The sequence below is a fragment of the Lissotriton helveticus genome, chromosome 10 (genome assembly GCF_964261635.1).
Source record: "Lissotriton helveticus chromosome 10, aLisHel1.1, whole genome shotgun sequence".
NCBI lineage: Eukaryota > Metazoa > Chordata > Amphibia > Caudata > Salamandridae > Lissotriton > Lissotriton helveticus.
In genome coordinates this window covers 131,541,552-131,558,522 of record NC_136071.1, presented here as the reverse complement: position 1 = coordinate 131,558,522, position 16,971 = coordinate 131,541,552, and the positions used below count along the sequence as shown (strand labels likewise).

At 49.4% G+C, this 16,971-nt stretch overlaps 1 protein-coding gene across 2 annotated transcripts in view; it reads right to left on the bottom strand.

The window, feature by feature from the left end:
* UNKL (unk like zinc finger) overlaps positions 1-16,971 on the bottom strand; it is a 513,314-nt gene that overhangs the window by 64,002 nt on the left and 432,341 nt on the right. For both annotated transcript variants that reach the window (XM_078664930.1, XM_078664931.1), the window contains one exon: positions 797-1,054. In XM_078664930.1, the coding sequence (XP_078521056.1) occupies positions 797-1,054 (258 nt within the window). The remainder of the gene's footprint in view (positions 1-796; positions 1,055-16,971) is intronic.

The window sequence follows — 16,971 nt, the reverse complement described above, 5'->3', positions numbered from 1 at the left end:
CTCTTTGAGTTACTACGCGCTTTACAAAACCATTAAATAAATAAATAAATAAATAAATAAATAAATAACCGAAGACCCTCATCCCGGATTGCCGGTATCACGACTCGACAAGCCAGGAGGCCAACGAGACCACGCGCCGCCCTGCCACACTTCCAGGGGAGAAGTGTGGCTTCACAAGGTACGAGGGCGTTTGCAAGGGTTGTTGGGAATACGGGGTGGTACAGACTAGCGTGAGGGTGGTCCCAGGCACATCACGTTCACGGCATCACTCGTAGGAAAGACCCTATTCCACAAAGGTGACGGAACCCTGGTGAACCCTCACTCCCTTTCCCCCTCCCATTTCTTGTCCTCGTATCAGCCAGTAACGAGGCTGTTTGTTTCCTTTCTTTCTGAGTGCATCCCGGACCAGAGATGAGCGAGAGGAAGAGGTCATAGGACTACCCAAGAATCATCAAGAGAAGGAAGCACTACATCCGGAGGAAACCTGGTTACGGGACTCATTTCTGATCATTCGCTGTACTGCTCTTTTGAACTATTTTGACAATCTGTCAATAAAAACAGTTAAAAGAGTCCCACGGTCCTTAGTATCCATCCTTTCGCGGCCCAAACCGTCACACAGGTTTAAGCTCATTGGAGGTGCAGGGACACCTATTATTAAAATATGTTTAGCTGAAACAAAGTATGCATCTCTCTTATTCATTTAAAGTTTTCAAAGCTGTACCATACAACATTAATTTGAAAAAAGGTTTTAAACAAATGATTCTTAGTGATACTAATGCAATTAGATGATACATACCTCATCTATAGTTTCTAGTTCAGACATCAGTTGGCTTTGCAATGAATGAAGTTTTGGTAAAGAAAGCTTTTCTATGTCAGCATAATTTTTCATAAAAGAAAGGTTGGGGGATAGACAAAGGACATCAAATTCTTCTTGCAGCTCTTTTAACTTATTTTCAACTTCTTCCTTTTTCAAAAGAGCAAGATGTTTGTCTGCATCTGCGACTTTGGCACGTTCCTTTGCATTTTGAGCTTCCTTTTGCCAAGCATCACAGGCCTGGAGAAAATAAAACATACAAAATTGTGATAACAAATTAGACCGCTTTCTTGTAGGCATTGTTGCTACTATTTTTTGGTGCCACCAGGATCTTGTAAAAAAAGCATTCACAATGGCAAAATGTCTGGCTTATGAAAGTGCTTTTCACAATCACAGGGTCAGGCCTGCTATGTTTATTCTCATTTTTCATGCTATACAGATCATATCTAAGATATCAGAAATATTTTTTGCTAAAGAACCAATCATGTCTCTTGCTAGCTGTTCTCATTGGCTTGTTACCATAAGCAATTGGGGCCTCCTGTACTGGCGCTCAAGCTTTCCCACAAGGCAAGCTTCAGGCATAGAGTCGTACAACTAAATAGTAAACAAATTTATAGTTGGCAAAGCAAAATACTATCTATTCTAAGAGGGCCTAACAAGGATTCTGACAGTGCATATCTTCTGTACCCACGATTTGGCAGAGGTGGTAACCAGCACCAAAACCCTTGTCTACCACATTAAAATATGAGATTCCATGAAACTAAATATCTATCTGTAGGCATTAATACAGTGTAATAACAATCTACTCTTAAAAGCCCATTGACTTTAACAAATGCTTTACAAAATCGATAGAACTATGGTTACGTTTTTTTTTGTAATTTTTCATTATAAACAATCTGGCCTATAACATTTATCCCTGACTTGTCAACATAACAAACTCAGATTGACTGTGTGTAATAAGCTTTCCCACAAGACAACCATCAGGTATACCGTAATAAAATAACAAATCTCTACAAAATGCAGATGTTAAAACGATATATAAAAACTTTACTAACAGAGCTGAATAAGAATTATCATAATGTCTATCCCCAAGGTTTGTTTTGGTGAGCCTCCAACACCAAAGCCTTTGCCTACTATGGTAACTCCACGTAACAAAATACAGCGTAGTAACAATCCATCCTTAACGCCTTCCATGCGCCGGACGGCCCCCGTCCGTCTGACGTGTTGTGTTTCTGCCAATACTGATGAGACCATCGGCCTTGAATCTGGAGGTCCTGTAGATGGCCTCCCCATCCCTCCATTGATGCATCCGTGGTCAGAATGAACTCCGGGATAGTTTGAAGAAACGTGAGGCCCGGAGACAGATTGCTTTCTTTCGACCACCATTGAAGAGCTTGCCTCCTTCTGGGTGTGACTTTTATGCGATCGTCGAAAGATCCTCCTATTTGTTGCCATTGTTGTTGCAATTCCTCTTGCAGTGGCCTCATCCTGAGTCTTGCAAAGGGAGCTAGGTTGATCGCTGAAGAGCACATCCCTAGAAGAGACGCATATGTCCGGACAGAAAGTGACTTTTTTGCTGAGATTTGTCTTGCCAGCCTTCGGAGTCTGTCCTGACGTTCAGGAGACAAGAACGCTTTGCACTCTAGAGTGTCCAGTGAGGCTCCCAGAAAGGTTAACACCTGTAGGGGCTGCAATTGTGACTTCCTTGCATTTAGAGTGAGGCCTAGACTTGAGAATAGACGAAGGGCGCTTCTGAAGGCTTGTCTTGTGATCTGTTTCGATGGTCCTTTGAGCGGCCAATCGTCGAGGTATGGGAAGACCTGTATCCCCTGGGACCTCAAAGCTGCAGAAACTGGGGCCAAGCATTTTGTGAATATTCTTGGTGCCGACTTCAGCCCGAATGGAAGCACCTTGAATTGAAAGTAGACGCCAGCCACTGTGAATCGAAGGTATTTGCGATGTTTGGGGTGTATAGGGATATGGAAGTAAGCGTCTTCCAAGTCCAGAGAAGCCATAAAATCTCCTTTGTTGAGACAATTGAGCACATATGCCAATGTCACCATGCGAAAGCTCTGTTTCTTCAAGAATTTGTTGAGCTTGCGCAGATCCGGAATCGGGCGCCACTCTCCCGACTTTTTCTTTATTAGGAAGAAGCGAGATTAGAATCCTCTTCCTTTCTGTGAGATTGGAACCTTCTCTATCGCATTCTTGCGAAACATGTTTAAGGCCTCATTGAACAGTAAGTGAAGACGAGGGGGAGGGGGACCCTTGGGCGGGGTCGTAGGTGGTTTCTTTAAGAACTCCAGAGTGTGTCCTCTTTCCACTAAGTCGAGGACCCACCGGTCCAATGTGATGTTCCGCCATTGATGGTAAAAGGCAGAGATCTTCGCACCCACAGGGAGGAAAGGAAGTTGGACTGGCGTCCGGCCTAGCTCATTGACGTTTGTTTGAATCTCGTCCTTGATTGTTTGATCGTCGTCTCCCTCCCCGACGAGAGAAATTACTGGAGGTAGACTGTCGGTATGATGACTGGTAATATGGTTGCTTGTACTGCGATTGGTATAGCCTGTTCTGTTGATTAGGGGAACTTCCTCTGGAAGAAAGTCCACGACCTCTCGCTCCTCTAAAAGAGCCTCTCTTGTATTGCAGGGTACCAAGCGATTTTGCGGTGTCAGTATCAGTCTTGATGGTGAGCAAGGCGTCATCTATGTGCTTACCGAAGTGCGAGTCCCCGTCGTAAGCCATATCGAGGATCTTTGTTTGCACCTCAGGTCTGAAGGAGGTTGCTCTGAGCCAGCCCTGACGTCTGAGCACCGCAGCATCCGCTAACTGACGGAAATTAGTATTTGCGACGTCTAGGGCGCAATCTATTATTTCTGAAGCCGCCCTTTCTCCTTCAAGCACTATCTTACGTGCCTCTTGTTGACAATCCTCCGGTATCAATTCAATTAATTCAGATAGCTCGGACCACATCTGTCGGTCGTAGCGAGCAAAAATCGAAAGAGAATTCGCTGCCTTGATAGAGGATGCAGCATTGATGGAAACCTTCTTGCCTATTAGGTCCAATCTTCTGCCCTCTTTGTCCCGCGGCGTCGAGATTGGAGTGGACGGATTTCTGGACCTCTGTTGAGCGGCTTGGGATATCACAGAGTCCAGACGTGGGTGGCCCACCAAACAGGAAGGAGTTTCTGGTGGTGCTCTGTACTTTTTCTCAATACGAGGAAGGACTGCAGGGATGGAAGCGGGTATCTTCATAATTTTAAGACCTTCCTACCAAATAAAGTCTATAATGGGTATGGCCCTGGTGATCTTCCTATACTCCCTTTTTAAAATCGTGTAAAAAGCAGTCCAAATGTTCAATGGTAACTGGCAGTTCAAACCTTTTAGCAGCCCTTTGCATGATATTATGAAAGACGCCAATTTCCTCCGGTGGAGAATCAGAGGGTTGTGGCAAAGGAGGCGAAGGCTTGGGTATTAAGTAATCATCCCACGGATCCGCAGGTGTGTTGTCTTGAGGCAGCACACCTTCCTCTCTTCCGCCTTCATCCGAAAAGGAAGTATCCTGATCCTCTTGTGGTGCAGGTTCTGCAGTGTGTCTTGGTGACACTGGAGCCTGTGGTGGAGGAGGGGCAGGTACGTCCGCTGGTACCGGAGGTACACTTGGCGTGGACGGTGTCGGTGAGAACTTTGGCGATAGTCTGCCAACATAGCTTGCAAATCCTGTATCAACGAAGGAGGGAGATAACTTGTCTCCTCCGAACGTGGAGGTCTGTATGGCTGTCTATAGAAAGGTGCAGACAACTCCTCTTGGTAGTAATGTTCTTGAATATCCTCTTCGTCCTCTTCATCCTGGCATTTTATGTGCAATTTGGATGGATGGCGTGCAATCCCAAAGGGACCTTCATTATCTCTGTCATCCTCCTCAGAATCCTCTTCCTCCACATATGTTTCTAAAATCTGCGATGGTAGCAGTGGAGAAATATTGGAGTAGTCTTGCCTATGATAGGTCTTGAGCTGAAAATGAGTAAAGGCCACAGGTGAGACATGAGACACCTGAGGTAGAACAGGCCAGGGTCTTGTTGGCGGAGTCTTGGTGATAACTGGACTCCTTGTGGGTTTAGGCGTCTTAACAAGCTGCGCTGAAGGCGGCTGGCTCATTGTTGGAAGTGCCGTCGATGAGCTCGTCGTCGATGGAATCGTCATCAACGGTGGTACTGTAGATGGACTTTTCATCGTCGTCGACGGGGTCGTCGTCGACGGGGCTGTCACTTGAGTCACCTTCCTCCCTTCCCTCCACCCAGTTGGGCACACCAACGGTTTTTATTCAAATGTTTTCTGTAAATTGTTTTCATTAACAAAACTGTTTCAGGTGCTTAGTGTGATTAAATAACACTCCAGCACAAACTAAATGTTTCTGTATTTTTGGGGGATTTAATTTTGCACTACTATTTGATGCAATCCTACTGGGACCACCCCATTCTATACGGCACTATCCAAACCCGGCATTTCATAGGGGTAATGAAGACAGCCAAGCCAACAGCAAAATATACACAACGTTTTATAATCAATGACACCTGGAATTTAAAGTCTGAATGAATGATGTAGGTCTTATCATGCGCAAACTTAGCCCAATGGGCGCCAAGGCGCCTAAAACAAATAGTGCAGCTAGCGAATCAACCCAGCAATCCATCATTGATAAGCTTTGGTGAAGTACCACGTCTTCAGGGCTTTTTTGAACAGATCAATTGAGGGAAGTGATTTAACCTCAGTTGGGAGAGAGTTCCAAAGCTTAGGGGCCACTACAGAAAAGGCTCTTGCTCCCCATGTGGCTAGCCGTATACGCGGCACTACCAATTGGGAAAGACCAGCAGATCGTAAGGATCTAGTTGGAATATAATGAGAGAGCAGAGACCCAAGTGAATCATCCGGACCTGCCTTAAGCGCTCTGTATGTAAGACATAAAATCTTAAGAGAGACTCTATACTGAACAGGGAGCCAGTGAAGGTCTCTCCTGGCAGTCGTGGCAGAGGATGCCAAGGGAAGGGCCAACACAAAACGTGCTGCCGCATTCTGCACTATTTGCAGTCGATGAATAAGACCCTTGTTGGACTCCGCATACAAGGAATTGCAATAATCAAGCCTTGAGCCAACAAGAGCGACTGCAATCTGCTTGCGGGCCTGGAGAGAGAGATAGTGACGGATCCTATTCAGGATCCTAATCACACCCCAGCAGGTGGCCACCGTCCTATTCACTTGGAGCTTCATGGAGAGTGAGATGTCAAAAACCACACCGAGATTTCTGGCTGATTGGGAGGGAGTGGGGCAGGTGCCAAGAGACAGAGGCCACCACTCACTCGACCAAGCATCTTGGTCCTTCCCAAAAACCAAGACCTCTGTCTTATCGCCATTTAGCTTTAGGGAGTTGATGATCATCCAGTCAGCTACATGCTGCATGCATGACCTAAAGCTAATGGCAGATAGACGATCAGAGGAATGGGCCAGAGACACCATGATCTGGGTGTCATCGGCGTAGGATACCACCTCCATCCCCTGCGATCTTACTAGTCTAGCAAGGGGGGCCAGGTAGATGTTAAACAGGGTCGGGCTAAGAGCCGACCCCTGTGGCACCCCACATTGCAACGACTTAGCAGGGGAAAGGAAGTCTCCAAGCTTTACTCTCTGTTCTCTACCAGTGAGAAAGGAGTTAAGAAGATTCAGAGCCGGCCCAGAGACCCCTGCCTCCCTAAGCCGAGATGTTAGAATGGCGGGAGACAGGGTATCGAACGCGGCTGTGAGATCTAATAGGACAAGTATGGTAGTTTGGCCTCTGTCCACTTTACGGCGGATGTTATCTGCAACAACAGTGAGAGCGGATTCAGTACTATGACATTTCCTGAATCCGTGCTGAGTGCAATCCAGGTACTCACTGGTCTCCAGAAAAGTGGAGAGATGTAGATTAAGGTGTGCCTCCAGTATTTTCGCAGGCGCCGGGAGCAGGGAGATGGGCCTAAAGTTTTTAAGAATGCCAGGGTCAAGAGAGGGTTTCTTTAAAAGAGGCCTCACAATCGCCTTCTTCCAGACAGATGGGAAAGAACCCTGAATGATGGCACTATTCATAACTTCCAACAAAGGTGGGAGAATACTGAAGAGAAAGTCTGAAGACCAAAGACTAAAAGAGTGAACATCCTAAGGTGGGAGGGCAACAAATCTATTAAGTGCATGGAAGACAAAAAGGATAATCCATTACCAGCTGGACAATACCTGGGCTTGATCTGACTTTGAACAGTCGGAGCAGAGGTATGCCTACCGTATACCGTCCAAACTGAGACCCTGAATATATTAAAGAAGGGCATAAAGGGTTCCAGAGAGAAGAAACCTGGCCGTATGATTTTCCACAATCAAGTCAGTCTTCACCTTCACCGTAGGCAGGGGAAAACCTAGGAGTGAAGACGCCTTACACAACATTGAGTGGAAGTAGTGGATGTCCTCCGAAGTGAGGTTTGAAGTCACAGACCAAACCACTAGCAGATAAAACATAGAACTAGAACCCTTTTCACAGAGTCATAGAAAGTAGCAGAAACAGCCTTTGCTTCGTCAAAAGCACCACCAGAATAAGACACTTCGATAGGCAAGGTCGCAAAGCTGACACTGGAGACAACTGTCTCCCTATGCTAAGGAACAGGGGAAACAGGAGATGGAGTTGAGGAAGATACCATCCCCAGAGAGGATGCTGGCATTGAATCAGAACAGACCAACAGGACCACCATTGGCAGAACCAGAGCCATCAAGGTTGAAACGACATTGGCAAGCCCTGCGACTGGCGCTTATGCCGGAGCCACTGACGGGAGAAAGAATGAACCTAAGACGCCATGGGGCTCAACAGCAAACTGAACATCATCATCAATGCATGAGTGAATGCTACCCCATGAGCACAGTCTGTGTCCTTGCCTACTACGGTAATCTTCGAGACCCCATGTAACTAAATACCTACCTACTTTACAGGCTTTAGCACAGTGTAGCAACTATCCATCCAAAATCCAACTCTCTTTAACACATGATTTTCACAATAAGTAGGCCAGGCCTATTGTCCTTGTTATAACCTTTCATACTAAACAGCTCAAACCTATGAAATCTAGCAGGACTTTTCCTGACCATAAGGGAGTACTGGGCACCCAGCACCGACAAAGCCTGCCACTGGCTTCGGGCCTCGGCCCAACTGCGTAGGAGGAATCATCTTGTAAAAATTAAACTGAACTTGGACTGACACTACTCCTGCGGCCTTGACCTGCTATAATGGAAAACACAACATACATACCTCAAATGGCCTCCAGGTTTATTACTGAATACCTTTGTAGATTTTATGGCTGATCTGGACTTTATGGTAAATTAAGTCTATTTGGGACTTCTATGAGACAGACATGGTTCATGGAAGCAGTTATTATCCTCGATGAAGCACCAATTTGACAACTCTGCTGCAGCCTTGTTTCTTTCTTCATGCAAATTGGGGATGAAAACGATCCAAGATATGGGCATAATCTATCATGAGAAATGTATTTTAATCGCAACCTCTGGCATGGGAGTCTGGGGGTTATGTTAATATTACGAATCTCCGGACTTCTGAGAATGCCAGACGCACAAGTTACTACTTGTGTAACGATATATCTGTAAGAGACATTAGTTAGTGATAGATTCCTTACCTTAGAATATCCCCAGGCGTCAGACTGGATCCGGAATTTTTTTGCGTAGCAGTACCCATGCGCGTCGTTAGGCATCGTCCGCGGCTCCGCATCCGTCGTCGGCGCCGTGATGACGCCATCGGAGTACTTAGACGCCGCCTCCGCGTGCTGACGTCAGTTCTTATACACAGCTTTTCCGCGCCAGAAACGCAGAGCCATGATAAAAACCAACACTGGTGCCATGAAACTAGGGCCCTGAAAGGGGATGACCTTAACCCTAGATATCGGTTCGCAGAACGGGGAGGATGGGTGGGTCGGTAAGGAATCTATCACTAACTAATGTCTCTTACAGATATATCGTTACACAAGTAGTAACTTGTGCATCTGAAAGAGACAGGTTAGTATTAGATTCCTTACCTTAGAAAAGATACCCCAGCAATACCAACCCCGGTGGTGGGTCTGCGAACCAATAATTACACCAGAAAGTCCTGGAGGACGGAACGGCCAAAGAAGCCATCCCTCCGAACTTGGCTGTCCAGGCAGTGGTGTGCAGCGAGGCCCACGTAGCTGCCTGACAAATGTCCTGCAAGGGGACTCCCCAGCCCAGGGCAGTAGTAGTCGCCGTGGCCCGAGTGGAATGTGCCCTCAGCCCAACAGGAGGTTCCTATTTAGCCAAGGAGTAGCACGCCTGGATGCACAACACGATCCACCGAGAGATGGTCCGCTTGTGCACCGCCCGTCCCTTCTTAGCGCCCATGTAACCAACAAAGAGTTGGTCATCCACCCGGAACTGGCGTGTGCGATTCAGATAGCATGAGAGCGCACGTTTTGGGTCGAGACGGTGGAGCCTCTCTTCCTCTTACGAGGGAGGCGGAAAAAAGGTGGGCAAGGTGATGGACTGCCCGATGTGAAAGGCTGTGACTACCTTGGGCAGGAAAGAGGGTCTTGTCCGCAACACAACCTTGTCCGGATGGACAGAAAGGAAAGGTGGTTTAGAGGAAAGAGCCTGGAGCTCACTCACTCTCCTGGCAGAGGTGATGGCAACCAGGAAAGCAGTCTTAAGTGTAAGAAGACGGAGAGGACAGTTATGAAGCGGCTCGAAAGGAGTGCACATCAGGTAGGTTAGAACCAGGTTCAAATCCCACTGGGGCATCACGAAAGGAACAGGAGGGAACATGTGAGTGATGCCCTTTAAGAATCTGTTAACAATCGGGGACTTGTACAAAGAAGGCTGATCAGGTAGCCTTAAGAAGGCGGAAAGGGCAGAAAGGTAGCCCTTGATAGTGCCCAGAGCAGAGCCCTGCTGGGCAAGAGAAAGAAGGAAGAGGAGAACCTCAGAAAAGGGGGCAGAGAGTGGATCCACAGCCTTTGCTGTGCACCATGCCACAAATCTGTTCCACCTGCAGGCGTATACCGACTTTGTGGAGGGACGCCTGGCTGCCAGAATCACACTACAAACTTCAGGAGGCAAGTCAAATGGCCTCAACTGTCGCCGCTCAATCTCCAAGCATGGAGGTGGAGACTGGACAGGTTCGGGTGGAGGACCGTCCCCTGCTGCTGCGACAGAAGGTCCTCCTGAAGAGGCAGACGAATCGGGGATCGACTGACATACTGAGCAGCTCTGGATACCAGTACCTTCGTGCCCAGTCCGGAGCCACAAGGATAACCTGGGCCCGGTCGCGCCTGATCTTCAGCACTCTGGGCAGAAGTGGTATAGGTGGAAAGGTGTACAATAGACCGCAACTCCACTCGCGACGAAAAGCATCTCCGAGCGAGTGCCACCTTGGAAATTCCAACGCGCAGAACTGATGACATTGCGCGTTATCTTCTGTGGCGAATAGATCTAACCAAGGCTCTCCCCACTGCTGAAAGAGGCCTTGCGCCACGTCCGAGTTCAGCCGCCATTCGTGATCCATCATGCACGGACTGCTGAGTTCGTCCGCCCTGGCGTTCAGGGAACCTGCCAGGTGTTCAACCACCAGGGTCACTCCCTGATGTTCCAGCCACTGCCAGAGGCGCAGAGCCTCCTGGCATAGGGTCCACGACCCCACCCCGCCCTGTTTGTTGCAGTACCACATGGCGGTGGTGTTGTCCGTGATCACCTGCACTACACTCCCCCGGACAGAGGGGAGGAATGCCTTCAGTGCAAGCCGGATTGCCCGCAGCTCCAGAAGGTTGATGTGGAGCTGGGACTCCGCCGGAGAACAGAGGCCTCTGATCTCTGCCTCTCCCATGTGGCCCCCCCAGCCCTGGAGGGACGCGTCCGTCACAACTACGTGCTCCGGGTGAGGTAGGGAGAGGGATCTGCCGCTGACCCAATCGCGGTCCGTGAGCCACCACTGCAACTGTCTTGCAATGCCCTCCGAGATCAAGACATGGTCGGACAAGTTGCCCTGATGCTGGGCCCACTGAAACTTCAGGTCCCATTGTAGAGCCCGCATCCGCCACCGGGCGTGTTGCACCAGAAGGATGCAGGAGGCCATCAGCCCCAGAAGCCGCAGCGCAACCTGACCGAGACACGGGATAAAGGCTGAAAGATCGGAATCAGAGCCTGAATATCCTGAACCCGCTGTTCGGGAGGATAAATCCGAACTGTGCCGAGTCTAGAACCGCTCCGATGAAGAGGAGCTTCTGAGAGGGACACAGGTGTGACTTCGGCACATTGATGGAGAACCCCAGCAGGTGCAGGAGGTCGGCCGTAGTCTGGAAGTGGCTGACGACTGTCTGGGGCGAGTCCGACTTCAATAACCAGTCGTCGAGGTAGGGGAAGACTGAAACCCCTAACCTGCGCAGATGAGCTGCGACCACAGCCATCACTTTCGTGAACACCCGTGGGGGGCTGGTAAGGCCGAAGGGGAGCACAGTAAACTGAAAGTGCTCGTGGCCTACCGTGAACCGCAGGTAACGCCGGTGGGCCGGCAGGACGGGGATGTGAAAATAAGCGTCCTGCAAGTCCAACGCTACCATCCAGTCTCCATGGTCTAGAGCAGCTAAGACCTGAGCCAATGTCAGCATCTTGAACTTCTCCTTCTGGAGGAAGCCGTTGACGTTCCGTAGGTCCAAGATAGGGCGTAGGCCCCCTTTGCCCTTCTTGGGTACCAGAAAGTAGTGGGAATAACAACCACACCCTACTTCTGGCCCAGGAACGCGCTTGATGGCCTCCTTGGCCAAGAGGGCCGTAACTTCCTCTTGTAGAAGTCTCAAGTGATCCCCTGACATGCGGTGGTACTGCAGTGGCATGGCTGGAGGGGACGCCTCGAAGGGGAGGGAGTAGCCCCTTCGGACGATTTGCAGCACCCACCTGTCCGAAGTGACAGTGCGCCAGTGGTGGTGGTGATGGCGAACCCTGCCCCCCACTGGCGTCACTTGGGCCTGAAAGCACAGACTAGGAGGGTTTTGAGGCGGACGCTGCAGGGGTAGGTGTGGACTGGCCTCGCAGTTGTCCCCGACCGCCGCCACTGCTGTTTCCACGTCCGCCACCGCGCTGGATGGTAGTCTGCGGCCCGTGGCTGGCAGGACGTGTGGGGGCGCCCCTTCCTTGGCCACGAAAGGATCGAAAGGCAGCCGTTTGCTGGCGCGGGGCCGAGAGGCCCAATGACTTGGCCGTAGCCCTGGAGTCCTTAAAGCGCTCAAGCGCATGGTCTGCCTTGTCGCCAAAGAGGCGACGGCCATCGAACGGCATGTCCATAAGTGTGTTCTGGACATCAGCCGAGAAGTTGTCAGACCTTAACCAGGCGTGGCGACGAATCGCCACCGTCGTTGCCAATGCTCTGCCTAGTGAGTCAGTAGTGTCCAGCCCACACCAGATGGAATAACGCGCCGCATCCCGACCTTCCACAAGGGCTTGGCCGAGTTTAGCCTGGACCTCCACCGGGCATTCTGGCAGCACGTCCGCGACCGTATCCCACAGAGAGTGGGTGTAGCGGCCCAAGAGGCATGCGGTATTGACTGACCACAATCCTAAACTCAGGGAGGAGAATACTTTCTTTCCGTATTGCTCATACCTCTTGGATTCCCGGTCGGGGGGAGCCGACGGGAATGCGGTCTGGGAATTAGAGGCCGGGATGACCAGGCTCTCTGGAGTGGGGTGGGTAGACAGAAAGCAAGGGTCGCCTGGAGCCGGGCGTTGGCGCCTGGCCACGTTCCTATCCACAGGCTGACCTGTGGCAGGCTTGGACCAAGTGCCGGGGCCGAAGCACCCGGCCCGCGTGGGGACCCAGTCGGGACCGCTTGGCCCGAAGGTGCCGCGGAACCTGACGGAGGAGCGAGCGACCTCATGGCCATGAGGAAGTCATCAATCTCCCCCGGTGTCACATTCTGCCCAGGGACCGGCGGGTATGGAGCAGGCCGTGACACCTGCGGCTCCAGCGGAGCCGCGTTTGCGGTGTCGCCAGAACCCCCGGCCGCATCGCGCGAGCGTCGTGGGGGAGTCAGAAGAGTGATGACGTCTCTTCGACTTCTTGTGCTTACCTGAGGAGCCCGAAGACCGTTGACGACTCCCGGAGCCATGGTGGCTCCGACCCCGTGACCGGCCCCTCGACCTCCTCGCGGACCGGGACCTCGAGCGGCACGGGCCAACTGCCAGAGCTCGAGTCGCTTGCGGGACCGCTTCCGCCTAGCCTTAGACGTCAGGGCTCGACAGTCGGAGCAGGCCTTGTCATCATGGTCGAGGCCCAGGCAATGAAGACACCGGCGATGGGGGTCAGTAACCGACATCAGTCGGTTGCAGTCGGCGCAGGGTTTGAACCCGGGCATCCCTACCGGCACCGTCGGAGTCGTACAGACCTCGAAGTAGATCAAAAATGATCGAAAAAGTTTAGTCAAAAATAGACTAAGGGTACCACTTTTTCCGGATCAGTGCTTGCTGGCGCGGAAAAACGAAGAACGGATGTCAGCACGCGGAGGCGGCGTGTAAGTACTCTGACGACGTCATCACGGCGCCCACGACGGACGTCGCCTACCGACGCGCATGGGTAGTGCTACGCAAAAAAATTCGGGATCCAGTCTGACGCCTGGGGATATTCTAAGGTAAGGAATCTATCACTAACATGTCTCTTTCAGATTTGGGCGACTACTGGCAGTCCCAAACATTGCTCAACCTACTATTGTGAAGAAGAACCAGGGATGCATTTTCTTGAAGATCTCGTCATGCTTTGACTTCTCTTGTTAAGCCACAGGATATAAATGTGGTCAGAAACTCTAATTAATAGGCTCATAGTGAGCTACTGTATGGCTCTGGTCCGAGCCCTAGACATCCCTTGGTTAAAATATATCAAGCTTCTGTGTGATAAGTTAACAAAGCAGAATGTTTCAGAATTCCTTACAACAGTAAATAAAATAGATTTTAAAACTTTGTTTTTACAGCTGTTTGCAGAAAGTAGATTTAATAAAGAGTGTAACGAGGCAAGTGTTTGCCATTCTATTCTGCTAGTGATGGATGGTTTACAACTGAACTTGGAAGTTGTTAGCAACAATGAACAAACGTTTGTCCTTACAAGGTTCATGTGCAATGTAATACGCTTTCAGGTGTTTCCCAGACAGAAAGACTGGTTAAGAACACTAACCAACTGGCTGCTTTTTGTCCTGGGAGATGTAGTTCCCGGGGCAACAGTTGTCAATCGGTCCATGGGGATGGGGGCCCTCGGGCCATTACAGCACTCAGAAGGAGGGCCCAACATCCCCCTTACGTAAATATATTATTTCTAAAATATAGGATATGTTGAGCCCAGAGGGGTGGGGTATCTGGGGCCATTGGATAGCTCTGGAAGGAGGGCCCCCCTCTGTTCTCTCGAATAAATGTTAAAATGCACACCAAGCCTTGGCCCACCCTGGTGAGCTTTAAATTAAATAAAAGTGGGTGCCTTTTTCTATTGCGACCTGGAGGGACAATTGAGGGATCAGGATAGAAATCTATATATTTTGGTAAACTTTTAGTCCCTGGGGTGGAGCCACCTGCAAGTGCTACGGGGACAGGGTATCCATACTCTGCCCCTTTATGTGATTTAAAAAAAATATTCTCAGGGCAGGGTCCAACTCCCAGTCTTGTTAGGGCCACTGAAGCATTGGTTTTCATATTGTGGCCATATTGCTGTGTAGGATAGACAGATGTGTGTCAGTGCAGCAGATGGCTTAACATGTCTTGAACCGCTGATTAAAAAGGGCCTATTTGATTTGAGATGGAATACTGGACAATCAATGTTCACTTCGCCGTATAGCAAGCCCATGTAGTGGGTCTGCAAACTTCTTTCAGGAAGCCGATAAACTCCTGAGGTAGGTTAAGTTAACCAAAGTCCAGGAACTCAGGAGCCAGATTGCTAGGTTGAGCTGCCTGTGATCTGAATGTAGAACTCTGCCTTGGTTCTGTTTGAGAAGGTCCGGCCTGTTGGAGATTATCTTATAGGGAGAGATGGACATCTGTAGGAGGGCTGAGAAACATTGATGTCTGGCCCAAGTGGGATCCAGCAGATAAGCGGGAGGGATGTTTGCCAAAGTGTCCTCACTACATATGTAAGAAGTGAGAGAAGAGGAAAAGCGTAGGCATAGAACCCAGATAAGTTCATCCATAGAGCTGACTGACAGTGATGAAAAAGAGGCAGTAGCTGCTGAAATGTAACCACTCTGAGTGTATGGTTACGGTTTGGCGGTGACTGTTTAGAACAGTCCCTAGAAAGGACTGATTTTGAAGAGGTTGAAGAAGGGGCTTGGTGGTTACAACTTGGAATCCCAAGCAGCATGGGTGTGGGCAAGGCATTCCTGTCTGCTTGCGCTCTTGATCAGCCAATTATTTAGGTAGGGGAACGTGTGTATGTCGCTCTTCTGATGTAGGCGGCTATCACTGCTAAACACTTGGTAAAGCCCCTTGGAGCAACACGTTCAATTGGTAGTGCTAGCCACTTACCATGAAGCGGAGGTAGCACTGGAGAGCTGGGTGACTGAGCATATGAAATTCAGCCTCCTTGAGGTCTAGCATGTTCAAGAAGTCAACTTACGGCACCAGTCTGAGATTGAAAATTGGCCCAAGAGAGTTGTACTTTTGGAAAATGAGGAAGTTAAAGGATTAGATGCCTTTGCCAAATGTCCTGTCCCATAACCTTTTTTGTGTAAGGGTACTTCTTGATTTCCTCAAGCATTTCATCAACCTATGGGCCAAAGAGATGTTCCCCGTCAAATGGTGTGTTGAAGAGAAGCTGTTGAACCTCCGTCTTGAAATGCATATACAGATCCAGAACTGCCTCCGGAGTATGACTGAGGTAGTTACTCCTCTACCTAGGGATATCAGTTGAGCAGAGGGTACAACGTATGGTGGTATTAGGGATGGTTTTGCTTCTGGAAAAAATCTCATCCTGTTTTCTGAACTCATAAGGGAGGAGCTACAGCAACCCCTTTATTTCCTTTCACAGATCCCTGTGGTAGCATGACCGAATTGCTGATACGCCAGTGGGTAGCAGCCCCCTACTACACACTTTCCTGCTGCATCTATGCTTGCCCTGTTGTCCGGTGGGGTAAAATCGGCCTTCACAGCAGCGCAACAGAGAGCACAATGTACTACCAGGGACTCTGGGAGGACATGACCCTTGATGTATGTGGGGTCAGAGACAGAAAGTTTAAACTTCTTCTCTACTCTGGGTCTAACCACCTGTACTTTTCCCAGCTCCTTAAAGCTTTTGAGTGCACCCTTCAGTATCCCCGTCAATATGGGTAGGTACTGGAATAAGTGTTCTGTTCTAGAGACCATTATTGACTCAGCAAAAGGACAGTTGGGGTGTAGGACGTGTTTAGTCTCAAAGTCAGCTACATAAAGGCCCGCTACACTGAGGGCAAATGTGCTGCCCATCGACGTACCAGTGCATTGTAGTGAGGTTCCGTAAAAATTATTACAACCTTCTGGGCATTACCGAATATGGACGAGTTTGGTATCTACGAACCGTAAATGACGAGTTTGGCAAGTGTATGTATTTTCGCTACGCTACCTGCCAGGGTTCGTCTAATATTACGTGTTCTTCATCCGAACCCTTGGGTTCCATTTTAGATACGGCATCCATTTTGTTTCTTGCCCTCACGTAGTCAGCGAGCAGGTAACTGTTCGCCCCTTGACCCTCTAGTTCCCAAGCCTTGCGGAAAACGCATATTCCTTTCATGCGTCTTTATGGCCGGAGGAATGACACAGCAAAGGCAGATGGCTCAGCTTGAGGGTAATCTGGTCGTGCCGGCCTATTGTGACAGCCGTGCAGGAGATGGAATCCAACTCTTTGATCCTACGATCATGCTTCCGATATTACCCCCACACTCTTTTCTCTACACGTGTCTGACTTCCTTGCAGCTGCTCTTGTCTCTTCTTTGTCATTTACAACTCTAATGGGGGTGCCTAATGGTGGGAAGATGTACTTTTACAGTTAGGAACCGGCATTGCTACTGTAATTATATTGCGGGATTCTGAACACACGAAAGCGACCCTTTTGAAGTTTTACTGTGGGAACTGAA